Source organism: Anabrus simplex, chromosome 3 (assembly GCF_040414725.1).
Source record: "Anabrus simplex isolate iqAnaSimp1 chromosome 3, ASM4041472v1, whole genome shotgun sequence".
Taxonomy (NCBI): domain Eukaryota; kingdom Metazoa; phylum Arthropoda; class Insecta; order Orthoptera; family Tettigoniidae; genus Anabrus; species Anabrus simplex.
This window is the reverse complement of record NC_090267.1, coordinates 297,339,222-297,354,115: the sequence shown is the minus strand read 5'-3', so window position 1 is coordinate 297,354,115 and position 14,894 is coordinate 297,339,222. Positions and strand designations below refer to the sequence as shown.

At 39.7% G+C, this 14,894-nt stretch overlaps 1 protein-coding gene across 1 annotated transcript in view; it reads left to right on the top strand.

Annotated features, from left to right (window-relative positions):
• Positions 1-14,894, top strand: part of LOC136867248 (probable G-protein coupled receptor No18) — a 1,741,601-nt gene that overhangs the window by 1,604,356 nt on the left and 122,351 nt on the right. The window contains exon 7 of the mRNA XM_068227059.1: positions 5,320-5,493. Within this exon, the coding sequence (XP_068083160.1) occupies positions 5,323-5,493 (171 nt within the window). The 5' untranslated portion in view covers positions 5,320-5,322. The remainder of the gene's footprint in view (positions 1-5,319; positions 5,494-14,894) is intronic.

The window sequence follows — 14,894 nt, the reverse complement described above, 5'->3', positions numbered from 1 at the left end:
TGCAATAATTATATTATAAAGCAGCCTACCTTATATTACTGGTTCCTGAATAGAACAGTCTTTGTGTGAAAGCTTCGTACCCTCACACTGTGAAGTTTTTCTGTTTCAAGCCGTGCTTTATGGTGTAACCTCACTTTAAAGTATTCCATCAAAACTGCTCGCTTCAGCTGATGAATGTGGTTGTCAAGGGGCGGAGAAGTAAATGTATGCTCCTGAAGTTCATCAAACACTTCTCTCTTAGCATGGTTCAGTACTGCCATTACAAGTACATTTAAAGGGTCCTTCATCCTTGTCATTTTGTGCTGGAATTGTCGCATCATCTTTTCACCTTCCCTGCAGAGGTATATCACATCTAATGATGGGATTGAAAGGCCACCTCTTTTTCCTCTTCAGGAGTGCTGAATGTGAAACTGCTGTTTGGAGAACCGCCTTACAAACATCACATTTAACTGCTTTCTGTAATCTTTTCACAACAAAACCTGCTATATATTCCACTACATCCTCAACATACAGTGTCAGGTTGGCTGGGTGTGGAATGTAGTCATGATCATGACTAACAAAAAGTACATCAGTACTGTTGGCAGGCAGATGAATAGGATCACCAGTTATTTGACTGCTGTCTCTACAATTCATAATAACAGTAGGGTCAACTGCAGAGCAATTGGCACTGGTTGTAGTACCTATCTGTATATGGAGCAAAAGTCTTTTATATGTTGCTTCAAACTGCCTAGCTGTGGGGTTGTTGTTATGACCACCATGACTCCTAATGGCACTAAAAAATACTTCCAGATGATCCTGACTTTGTAGGTGAGCAGAAAATGCATCTTCAGCTGTGGCATGTTCAAAATTGAGTCATACACTCCTAAGACAGACTTTAGACACACAATCAAACCTATGAAACCAGTTTTCCTAGAGCACTTCACTAGACAAACACCACCATCCATCTCTTGCAGTGATTGTATATATTCAATAGCCTCCTGAATGTAGGCCCTCGTACTGTGGATATTCTCTGCTTTCAATGGTTTCTGCCATCCCTTTGAACAAAGATTACGGCTGTTCAAGATATCAAATATATTGTTCATGAGCCTAACAAATTTTACAGTCTCCTCACACCCTTGAAACTGAGGAAGATTTAAGTCTCTGTCACAATATGTCATTGCACTTGCAACACTTTCACTGAATGTTTTTTTTTTTTTTTTTTTTTTTTTTTTTGCTAGTTGCTTTACGTCGCACCGACAACACTGAATGTTTGTGTGGCGAGCTTTACTTTCATGGGTTCCTTCTCCCAGTGAATGCGCCTTTTGGAAAGTTTTGTTCCTAGATGAAGGCCCTCGATACTCTGAAGTTTCTCTAACTCTTCTAAGTACCTCCAATCTATGACATTATCACCCCTGGCAAAAGTTCTCTTAGCTCCTAAAGTATTCCTCACTAATTTTATAGCATGGCAAGCATCTAGAAGAATAAACACTTTAGAATCATTTGAGGGATTTTCAAACCAGTTCACCATATTATTTTCATCAAAAGAAGCTCCCAAACAATGGGCCATGGATAAATTAGAAGCAGCACCATCAAAAGTAAGTGACACTACAATTACATTTAGGTCATATAAAAATGTAAGGCACTCAATCACTAGGTTTGCTCTCTCCGAGCCACTTAAACCGTTAATCAAAAAATAACCCACTGGAATTTTCCAGTGTCCATTTAGTGAGACCACCATAAACACTAAAGCCTCCTTCGCTTCTGATAAATCCTGATCCTCGATTTCAGTACCACAATTCACATAACCAAGAAATTGTTTTCCATCAAATTCAATGTGCTTCCGGATGCACATTTCATCCATCATCAGTGCACACACTAGGGGCTTTCCACTGATAGCCATCTCCTTCCCTTTTGAAATGAGAGCAGTTGCAGCCTCTGAACTGAATCCTGGCTTACCATCCACCGACTGATACCACTTCCGCAGTGTACTTGGATGGGGCAAACCATGAGGAAATACATCCCTCAAGTAGCTGTATGCACGACTTGAATAGAAATTCAGTGTAAGTGCAAAGCAGCGTAGTTCAGGAGGATACTCTGCTCTTGTATCACCATCCTTTGTTCGCATCAGAAGTTGGGCAGCAGCAGGAGAAAGACATTTCTGGAACAATGGAAGTTAAAAGGTGCATTATGCTTTTTCACAAGTTAATTTATGGTATTACATTATTTTTGAAATATTTGTTTAACAGAGATTGTGATACAATAAAAACAAATTACAGACTTCTAAAGGCTCCAAATTTTATGTATGTATGTCTGTCTGTTAGGTCATCAACCCAGAGACTGTTTGGATCCTCAAATAGCACCACCAAAGGCTAGCGGATATAGGGAAACCGAAAAAATATTTAAGCTGTTGTTTTCTTACCTCAAGCGTGCAAGCAGCATCTTCAGTTATCATCATTTTCTCCTTCAGATGGTTGACTAAGGCTTTCCCATTCTGCAACTGATTAATAGCTCGCCGATACTTCTGCCTTTCCAATTTCAGCTTCTTATGGGATTTATGAATAACTTCCCTGGCAACCTGCATGAAGGTCTGGGCTTTCCTTGGTGACTTTACCATTTCCTCAGTGTAATCACCAACATAAGATTTTCTGAACACCTTTGTTTTAGGAAGAGACTCATTCTCCTCTTCCTGAGGAACACTGAAAAAATATGAAAATTATAAGGGTCAACAACAAAAATGTATTACCTATGTGTAATATAGTAACCTAATATGCTGCAATAGATGTTGCAGTTGAACAGTATGTTAAATATCTTAAACACAAATATTTCACCTAAGGATGACAGGCCACATTGCTGCATAAATCTATGGAAAATAATAAATGAAAAAGAGAAATCTGCTCACACACAACTTGTTGATGCAACAGGATCCACTTGAAGTTTCCTCTTCACAGGAGGTTTTCTCCTCTTCTCAGCTGGTAAAAGGTGGGGTGGAAAATTAAAAATTGTTGGTACTGCATTTGGCTTCAGTTTAACTCCCACACCAAATGCTTCATTATCAAAACATTCCGGTGAAAAATGCTTAGAGCATAATCTTGAATGCTTTCCAGGTATGAAATTCTCTCTTCTTAATGCAACTACCCATTGCTTTTTCCTTGTCTCATCAGCAGGAAAACTGAAATCAATAAAAGCACAGTATTCAAAATTGCTGTAACCGGGAAACTGGAACTGTAACCAATAAAATAAACGTACGTATTCTACAGACACCTGACAACAACTGTATGAAACCCCTTACATCATCATCATATTTACGTAAATATTTACTTACCCGTGAAAGGAAATGCCAGATCCTTTTTTGAAGGTCTCCTTGCATCCATACGCTACGCAATAGTGCACCATCGCTTCATTAACAGTAGCTAAAAGTCACTTTTAAGTACGCTGATCACTATTCTCGCCTATACACAATGCTCAAAACTCTCGCACTACCCACCAGTCAGCTGATTGAGATCCTTGCTTCAAGAATGTGACGTCATCAGCCATCTATTGGATATATGATCGAAGGAAAGCATGGATAATGCCGCTTAGCCGAGCAGCTCGTCTCTTTTCTACAAAGTCATCCCAGTCCAAACATTGCAACATTTTCGTAACACTACTCTTTTGTCGAAAATTACCCAGAAAAAATCGAGCTGCTTTTCTTTGTTTTCAGTTTTCGAGTTCTCGAATCAAGTATTCATAGCGAGGGTCCCTCCCATACGCTGGAACCATACTCTAGTTGGGGACTGCAGACTTATGTGTCCTCTCCTTTATATCTTTATTGCAACCCTTAAATGGCCTCATAACCCTATTAAGAGGCCTGTAACCTGTATTTACAACCCCATGTATGTGATTACCCCTCCGAAAACCGTCTATACATTGGTGGGATCCTAGAGAATTTCACAATTTCGCTAGAACGACCAACGCACGTGGCACATTCATCGATTTCTAAGTTCAAAAGTTTTCTGACATTAGCTGCCAGAGAACACTTTGGGTCATGAAGTTGTTTCGTAGTACCTCAATGATTGCCCAACTGATGTCTCGCAAGGGAGCCAATTCAACATCGAAGAGCAGTGTGTGCTTCTCTCTAGAGCAGTGGTCGTCTTAAAGAAATGGATAAAAGCGTTCATTCCGGAGAACTAACGATGGGATTTTGAGTCCTGCAGGTGGTTATTTTTCAGTTATTTTATTTTAAAATGAATGGTGCTAGTTTCGTGTAATTAATTGTTATTCTTGGTTGAATTTCGAAGAATAGTGTCGTAACTCAACTAAGATGAAAGAAGCAAACTTATGAATCAACCATGGTAGGCCCTACTTCATTCCTCACCAGCCTATATTTACTGTGTATTTATTACTGGGGCATTCACATTTCAATCAACGTCTAAAGGCAGTGCCTTGTCGATTCAACCATTGTCTTCTGTCTTCAGCTGTAGTTTCATCTCACAGTAGGAAACACATCCAACGTTTTGCATCAATACTTGAAGGAATTGCTTCCTAGGTCGACCTCTTCCCGTCTTTCCTAAGATCTTTCCCCCTATTTGATTGGTTAGAAAGGTATTTTGACACACTGTGTGTCCAATGAATTTAGCTGTTCTTCTATCTATTGTTATCATCAGCTGTTTCTTCTCCTGTATTTCTCGCATGATACTTTCTTTGGTAATTAAATATAATGTCGAGTAAATTCTTTAAACAATAATCATCACATGTACAAATATAGTATCTGAATAATCTATTGAAAGTAATGAACGGGAATATTTAATAGAATTATCTTATTTTCGTTATGTACAACGGTGAAAGCCAACACCTGATCCTGTGCGAGCTAAACTAGGATGGATAATTTACATGCGGTTGGCTTTAGGAAGGGTGGTAAAGAGCTTGCCACCCCACCTCAATTAAACTCCGGTTCACGATATCTGATTAGTGACCCCTGACTTAGCTCGGAACAATGACAAGGTCGCTTAAGTCCTGTTTGTATAGGATACTTGGTTTGAAAAGCCAAGTTCCACATTCATTACAGAGCTACAATGCCGCACTCTCCTAAATTTAATAAAAAAACTTTATCGCAGATCAACATAGTGTTCGCTACTTATATTATTGTAAACATTCACACTTGCAGATTTCAAACCACGTCGAGGCTCAGATTGCCTAGTCACACACATATCATATTCCCTCTTTCTACTGGAATTTGACATAAACCTCACTTACATAGGCCTATTCACAAACTCCCTCCTAATAACCCTTCTGAAATCTGCGAGGGGTATACTCATAAGCTTTAATCTCTTCATATAAACAGCGACGCTATTGGTGTTTCAGGTGATGACGGAGGACGCGACGCCGCCCAGCACTTTGACTCCGATTTTCACGGAGGTGCCGGGGGCGTCTAGATCACCCGTGGATCCTGTCAGCACACCACATTCTCCTGAAGAACTCAGCTGGGGCAAGCTAGCTGTCGTCACGATGCTCTGCGTCCTCATAGCTGTTACTGTAGTAAGTTATTTTCATCCTAAGAAAATAAATTACTTCTTAAATAGAATTCTGTAGGCTAGCAGACACCTTCCTTGTTGGACCTGCTCTAACTGAATTGTCCTTATTTTTCGAAAAATCTGCTTAAAATATTCATCAAAACTGAGATACTGTTTTATTTGCTATTCACTATTCACTCATATGATAAATTATTCCACCTTTAGGAAGAACTATACTAATAATAAAATAATAACCATAATAATAATAATTGATTTTAGCCCGACTAAGAACTTTTACAGTTTTAGAAGATCAAGATGCCAGTATTTGGTCCCACATGATTCTTTTTCGTGCCAGTAAATATACCGTCACAAGGCTGACGTATAATGTCCAGGTGGAGGAGATGACTAAAACAAACGAAGTACTGAAATTTACAAATGATATCAGTATGCACAATAAGATAAAAACGTTGAAAACTAGAAAAGCACCTGGTATTGACAAGATTTCTAGAGATATACTAAAGGCAATGGGTTGGAAAGTAGTACTATATCTGAAGTACTTATTTGATTACATTTTGCATGAAGGAGCTATACGAAATGAACTGTGAGTTGGTATAGATATAGTGTACAAAGCAAAGGGTGATAAACATGAAGCCGATAATTACAGGCCAGTCAGCTTGACATGGATTGCTTGTAAGCTCTGGGAAAACTTTCTTTCTGGTTATATTAGGCATGTACAGTATGTGAAGTTACCAACTGGTTTGGTAGAAGATAGTTCGGGTTTAGGAAACGTTATTCCACTGAGGCTTAACTTGTAGGATTCCTGCACGATATAGCAGATTCCTGAGATTCAAGAGGTCAAATAGACTGTATCGCTGCTGACCTATCAAGGGAAAATCATCGGGGACTACTGAAAAAATATGAGGAAAATTGGACTAAACAAAAGAGTGATTGAATGGGTGGCTAAACTTCTAGAAAAAAAGAACTCAAATAATTAGAGTAGGTGATACTTAATCATTCTCAAGGCAGTGTTATTGTGCCTTTATACTCTAAATGACATGTCTAAACCACTGTTGTCAGAGATAAGGCACTTTGTTGATGATGTTATACTATGCAGAATAATAAATACGATACAAGATTGTGAGCGAATGTAAAAAGACCTCGACAATGTTGGGCAGCAAAGAATGGTATGATGGTAAATGGGAAAATGGTAGTGAGTTTTACCAAGAAAAAAGTTCTCTCTGTTTCAATTACTGTGTCGATTGGGTGAAAGTACGTCATGGGGACTACTGTCCGTAGAATGACAATGAAAATCCACAGTCTGTTTCCAGTCATTCGACCGGGTCAGGAATTGAATGAATGAATGAAGCCCCCATCTAACGGCGAGGATAGGAACTGTGCCGGCTGCCGAAGCCTGTCGCACTCCTCTGGGGCAATGATTAATGACTGACAGATCAAATGAAATGATATTGGAGAGTGTTGCTGAAATGAAAGATGACGGGGAAAACCAGAGTACCCGGAGAAAATCCTGTCCCGCCTCCGCTTTGTCCAGCACAAATCTTACATGGAGTGACCGGGATATGAACGTCGAAACCAGCGGTGGGAGGCCGGCGCGCTGCCGCTTAAGCCACGGAGGCTTTTGTCTGTAGAAGAGAATAGTCCAATCCCCTAGCTCCATATCGCCTGAAACTGGGAGACATGATGCATTTATTGCAATCCATTTGTTTGATACATGCATTACATTATCTTTGTTACAGATACTTTTCTATTACTATATTACATTTAACACCAAATCAAACCAAACCCCATGGCACTACAGCCCTTGAAGGGCCTTGGACTACCAAGCGGCCGCTGCTCAACCCGAAGACCTGCAGATTACGAGGTGTCATGTGGTCAGCACGACGAATCCTCTCGGCCGTTATTCTTGGCTTTCTAGACTGGGGCCGCTATCTCACGGTCAGATAGCTCCTCAATTCTAATCACGTAGGCTGACTGGACCTCGAACCAGCCCTCAGGTCCAGGTAAAAACCCCTGACCTGGCCGGGAATCGAACCCGGGTAAGAGGCAGGCACGCTACATTTAAAACTAATAGTAATTACAGTCAAAATTGGTTATAATGGCAGCGAAGGGACCGTCAATCAACGGTCGTTATAGCCGATAGTCGCACAAACCGGTGTTTTGTTCTGTTGCTAAAAATGTCATATCTGTAAGCTTTAGGCTGCACACTTACCTGGTTAATTAACAGAATTAAATTCAATCTTCAAAAACTGAAAGAATTATTACATTTATAAGGCAGTATTCGTGGAGTGGGACTGCGGAGAATTTCATTGGCTTTCACTTGAAGTATAGGTCCATTGATCAGCATATTGTTTGTTCTTTGCTGCTTAAACCATCTAAGTTAAGACTGTTCAATATATTTATGCTCAGATATTCTGGTGCGCTGAATTTTAAATAATTTTCATCGAAAAGAGACTGCATTTTCTCTCTGACTTCAGAAATCGTAGTAATCATTCGGTGTGGTACACCCAATTCCTTCGCGATGCTGACGGTTGTCTCCCAGTTTTCTAATCGCAGTATTATGGGTGAGTTTTGTACAATATTAAACAATTTCCTTTTACTTTGCGACGTCTTCAAGCAGTGTTGCCAATTTAGCGGATTTTCCGCTAAATTTGGCGGAATTAGAAGACTGTCGGCGGAGAAATATATCATTTAGCGGACAGCGGAATATTTGGCGGAATTCTAGATTTATTATAGCGGAATTTAGTGTTTTATCCATTTTACGTTCTTTTTTCATTTGTATTCCAGTCTGTCTCCGAGCTATTCCGTATTTCTTGTCAGGAGCTAGCAGTCACATGAGGAAAACATGTTATTTGGATTTGATGTTATGAGATCATGGTCTCATAAACTTCTAATACGTGGGGAAGGTTACTTACCTCCTAGTTGACGAATGACGAGAGATAATGAAACTGTGACAGAGTAGCATTTATATTTATGCTATGAAGGAAGACCGTTTAATAAACTGGCCTGTTTTGTGTGTGGCCCTTGAGGCAGGGGATTCACCTAGTTTGCACCCGATACTAAAACGCCTACAAGTTTTAGCTCGCAGGCAGGGGGTTAATCCCAGTGAAACTCACAGATCAGTTCAGGTGAGTGCAGAAATTATTATTATTATTATTATTATTATTATTATTATTATTATTATTATTATTATTATTATTATTATTATTATTATTATTATTATTATTATTATTATTATTATTTGATATCGGATTTCTTGGCGGAATTTTAGCGGATTTTAAGCAGTATTTAGCGGATTCTGAAAATATAAGTTGGCAACACTGTCTTCAAGGCGGGGCTTGCCTTGACTATTTAACAGACAGATTGATTTGCTAATGTCTTTACGTCGCACCGACATAGTTAGGTCGTATCGCGACGATGGGATAGGAGTTGGAATGAAGCGGCCGTGGTCTTAATTAAAGTACAGACCGGATGTGCTGGGTGTGAAAATGGGAAACCACGGAAAACCATCTTCAGGGCTGCCGACAGTGGGATTCGAATCCACTATCTCCCACCTGCGTTTTGCCGATGACATTGTGCTCAAAAGTGAAAATCTAGATGAGCTAGAAAGCATGATCCAAGAATTTAAAACTGCCTCTGCTAAGATTGGTTTGGAAATGAACATTAATAAAACAAAAATACTAAGCCCAGACAGTCTTCCCCTTAAAATGTGGAACCAATATATAGAATCTGTTGATGAGTACATCTATCTTGGACACAAGATAAAACTTGGAAAAGACAACCAACGTGCAGAAATTCCTCGCAGAGTAGGTATGAGTTGGACAGCATTCCGAAAACTAAGATTCATCCTCACCAACAAGGATGTTCCAATTAACCTGAAGACCAAGGTTTATAATACGTGCGTGGTGCCAGTTGCTACTCACGGTCTGGAAACGATGACTCTGACGAAGGAAAGTGCTCGCAAGCTTCAGCGAACACAACGAGCCATGGGACGACAGATGCTAGGGATCAGCCTTAGGGATAAAATCCGTTCCGAGGACATCAGGAGAAGAACTAATTTAACAGACATGCTAGAGTGAGTAGCAAGACTAAAATGGCAATGGGTAGGACACGTAGCTCGACAAGACTACAACAGATGGACCTCTAGGATTGTTCACTGGAGACCATGGGAACACAAGAGAGGCATTGGAAGACCTCAGAAGAGATGGCTCGACGACATAAAGCTGTTGGCTGGAACACGCTGGTTCCAAGTGGCTCAAGACCGAAGACGATGGAAGCATATGGAAGAGGCCTATATCCAGCAGTGGATTGAAATAGGCTAGAAAAGAAGAAGAAGAAGAAGAAGAATATATCCCGGATGCAAGCTCACAGCCGCGCGCCCCTAACCGCACGGCCAACTCACCCGGTAGCCTGATTTGAAACTACAAACATGAGCGTTACATTGTTGTCAACAAGCCCAAATACGTAAGAAACAACAATATTGGACGTTATGGCCGATACATATCTCCTAAAATGTGATCAAAATACGTCATTATACGTAATAAGCAACGTCGTACTGAGCTACTTTTTTAAAATACAGTGTTATACAGGATTTAGACGGGACCAGTAGATTTCGCTGTTGAACCCAATGTGTAGTTAAAAGGGATGTCGCAATAGACGGTTTCGGTTTCGACTGTATTTCCTTTCTGTATTTTGTCACCTTTTTTGTCTCTTAGATCTAGATATAGACCAATGTTACGTATTCTAGGCCAAATATGTAACTTGGTTTCTTTAGTGATTGTTATATTTTTTTCTTATTTCCTCTCGACACATATTTTTTTAATACAAAATAAAATTCATGTTCTTTCCGGTGCAATCCATTATTTGGTTAATAATTTAAATATTGTATAAAATTCTTTCTCTCTTAATGATTGTTTTTATATTCCCTTCCTAGATAATTTACCCCTATTTTACCCGTCTCCCTATAAACTCTCAATAGATGGGCATCTTCCGTTATTTCTCCACAAAATAAACGACGGTTTTCCTTATATTTTTCTCTCTGACCCTTATTCTTATATCACCCCATTGGCCACCACACCACACGTCTTACTTCTCTGTTTGGAAGTCGTTCTTTCTTTATTGACATTTTTGAGATAATTTCACAGATACCGATATTTTCATTTTACATTCTGCCATAATCATCTGCTTCTCAATATTTTTCACTCTAATTGCACAATTTCTTATCTTTGTTCTCAATCGCTTTATCCCAGTAATCTCCCATTCTTGTCCTGTCAAGCATTCTTTAAACTTTCATTAGCCAGCAATCATCATTTAAATGTTACCTCTCTTGTTGGTATGTTAAATTCAATATCTCCCTTCCGTCTCCCCTTCTTAATCTTAATACTTTCGTAGCTATATCTGTTGTAATGTACCATTTCCTGTCTTTATTGCCGACTAGACTCAGGGTTCGGTAGAGCGGTGGTCCTGTTCGATGAATTTTGGGCGACTCAAAAACTTAATCTATACTTATACTAATGAGTATATTGACAGGAAGAATGGACATATATATTGAAATGAGAAACGCTAATGGGGTAAAATGGATTTATTAATCCCGAGAAAAACATATAAATGGTCCATGCTAAATGGAATATTATAATAATAACCGAAATCGACCTCAAACCAGTCGTAAATATAATTAATTACACAGCGTAAAGCGCTTACAAGAAATATTACAATTTAAACAAGCAAACAAGATCGGGTTCAGGCCCGACGAATTACAGTGAATCCTCGTGACTATACAGGGGAATTAGTTGTCAATATAATGAAGCTAATTGGTTAAAATTTTAGCAATTACAGGTTAATTAATTATGAGCTGACGTTATAACAGCTGACATACAAACGGTCAACGACCTAAAAAAATGACGAATAAGCCTCTAACGACAAAATTATTTGACGACTAAATTATTTGACAACTAAATTATTTGACCCGTCGTATTTTAATGGTTGACTACTCCGGATAAGAACCATAAATCCAATATGATTGCCCGTAGGCCGTGTTGTAATACATCGTCTCTGTGATGAACCGGTAGGACTAACACATTCGTGAAATAGCTAATACAAATATTTACAGTCCGTCTAAATTGCGGATACAAACATATAAAGACACTATAGCATAAGGGGGTTCCCTAATTAACTTATGTACTACACAGCTTCGACCGTGGGCTCGCGGGCTCACCAAATCAGTCCAGGCAGAACTGGAAATCAATGAAATCAGCTGACGAGCTGACATGCACCAAAATTTACACAACAAGACATAAATCACATAAACAATGCAGAAGATCACACCTGTGGAAAGAACTACATACAAATATATATATACACACTAATGATGATGATATCTGGGGAGTCGAACTCGTATGCAGACGGCGTCAGATTTTGCGTCTTTACAGACACAAAGTTGTCAATATTCCCGGCTCTGTAACAATCAGCTGTTGAGGAAAAACAAATACTGAGCTGTCGAGGGAAGGCACCCTCAGGGCGACTTTCACTTTCACACAGTAGGGGAGACATATTCTCTGCCAGTGGTTCACTTGACTAACGGTACTGCAAGTGGTCAGGTCTTGGCCTGCTACACAAATATTCTCGAGGCAAAACAAGTGAAGATAAGCCTTCTGTACTTCTTAGCCGATGCATTCTTTACATCTCTCTGCTGGCTAACTTAGCACTCACGTATTAAGGCTCCCTCAATTTTCAAAGGCATATCTCGCCTTAACACATATATTAGGCCTCATTTCAAGCCTCAAGCATGTCAAGCCTCTCCTCTCAATTATCTTGGGTTCGTTCCCAAGTGTTACCCCTGACTTGCCTTCCCGCAATTTTAAAAGAAACTAACTATCTCAACGTAGGACAGGCTCGCACAACAATTTCCGAGACAGCTGAAATAATATTAATATAGCATGCAGAGAATTACCTGACTAACTTTATGCTGCTAATTACATGAATTACCCAACGGTGTTGGCGGATGGCCTTTGTTCATATCAATGACTCTCTTCCCCAAATAACTACAGCAAACGTGGAATAACATAAAACACACAAGCAAAAAAAAAATGAACACAAACAGACTAAGTAATTCCTAATGCGTGACCCTCTACCCTTTTAACTAAAATAAATATGTACAAGTGGCATAGGTGAAGAGCATGCACACCCCCTTTGCCAAATATTTACCGTTACATGAAACAAACCAGACTACAGCTGTAATAGCTGTTATTTAACAAGACTAACTAGTAGCTAATTTTCCTAACCTGAATGTACTTTCCCTACAAGTATAGCATGCCATTTAACATTGGATTTTGGTACTTATCTTTCGTAGTCAGTCGTCATTCACCCCGGATTCCACAGCCACATGTCTAACTGCTCATAATTCCGGTGCTACACAATGGTTGGCAGGTCCGGACGTTGATACCACGTTCCTCCATGATTCTCTCCTGGGTTTCTGCAGAATACAAGTAGATTAATACCAACTTCTTCACCGCTTAACGTGTACACTATACACGATGCCGATCCTGATGTTAGGCTGTAATTGGCTCAGCCTACACATAAATATGAGTCCGAAGTATGTGTCATCAGTTTAAGGGTTCAAACCCAATCGACATAAGTGTATGTAGCGGCTAAATGTACGAGACACACACGACACATGTAACCCGTTCAAAAACCGCTGTGAGATACCGGTCACAGTTCGGGTGTTCATCAATCTCACGCGCAGCGCTCGAGCTTTAATTAATTTGAATTTCTAAGTAAAATCTTCGCGGGACCAACTCGTGGTCTATGGACACGGCGAATTATAACTTAGGACATTAAACTGTCCTGTAATTGTCTTGCTCGAGATGAAAATAAAGTAAACTATACACGCGCACAAGTGTATAACGGTCCTTTGTTAATACAAAGAAAGTCTCCCGTTCGCGGACAGCGTGTTACTCGCACCACCAAGTTCAGAAGAATGAGAACGCTTACCCCACCAGGGCTCCTTAAATAACCACCTACCCCTTTGTGTCTCGAGGCGCACCCACGGCTAACGGTGGCTGGGTGACGGTTGACCGGCTTTCTCCTTGTCAATGACTTCTCGTTCAACTGAAATTATTAAATAGAGATTCGAGATGACATTATTAGGATCCAAGAGTAAATGATAGTTATGACTGCAGGTGATATTTAGTTTGGAACTGTGGAATCCTAGCTTAATGGGGAAATGATCGCTGACAATCTCGAGATGCATTACTGCGAGTTCGAAGTTGGTCATCCTGGCACCTTGTTGTGGAGCTCTCTTCGTTTGAATCTAGCCACTCCCACACAAAATTCAGTAAAGTTTGAAAGTTTGAACATGGGTAGCGTGCATAGTAACCATGGCAACGACTCGCTTCGAATTCAAACTGGAGAGCTACCCTCTGGAAAATTCCATTCCATACCGCGCCCAGCTTGCTTATAACGGAACTTCAGAGTTCGTATCCTGCTTCTTGCATGCGAATAATTGATGCATTGCTAAGATTACCATATTACGTATATTGAGGCATTCAGGGAATGGCTCAGTATACTTATTTTTCGTATCTTCACATAGTATTCTAACTCCGCCATTACCTGTACCTCTTGTTAGACCCATTATTATTTTTCAGAATGTGTTACCAATTACATCTAGTTCCTTTTATATACTTCATTACCCCATATTTCTTTTTATGTAGCTTATAAGGTATGGGGACCAAATTCCTTCCCCGCTCCTAATTTCGCCCCCTAGGGATTTCCAGTTTGCACGGTTGGTACCTATTGTTTAGTCGCACGCACACGCGTAGCCTCATTTCGTTGTGGTTTGTGAGAGTTGGTTGAGTGCACCACGTTTAGTTTCCGTGTACAAGGAGGATTCATTTTTCATACTGAGCTGAGTTAGTGGATTTTCAGATGAAGAGCCTGTTATTCCTAGAGTGAGCACTGGTATGTGTATGAAATACTGGACTGCATTTAAGTCGTTTGGTTTACTTCATGGTGTGTAATCGCTACAGTTAGGTGACTGACGTGAGTTACTGTAGCGGCCATTATAATAAATCAGGAAATGTTCGTAATTTCGCCCCCTTATTTTGATTTGTTATTTATGAAGTTGACTATTATTTTCAGATGGGAAAACATAAGCAGTGGGATAAGGAGGCAGTGAGGGACAAGATAATGTGTTACAAGCGTTCAAATAAAGCGGTTAACATCCCACAAGCAACGCTGAAAGACTATGTTAAAATGAATTCCAAGAAAATACTTTTCATAAATGGCCTTCAAGTAATTCATTATAGGAAAAGAGTTTGGCAAGGTTTGAAAGGAAACATATATTAAAATTAATTTCAGTTTTCATAAATTTTGTGGGGGATGAAATTATGAACACATTTTTGATAGTTTAGTTTT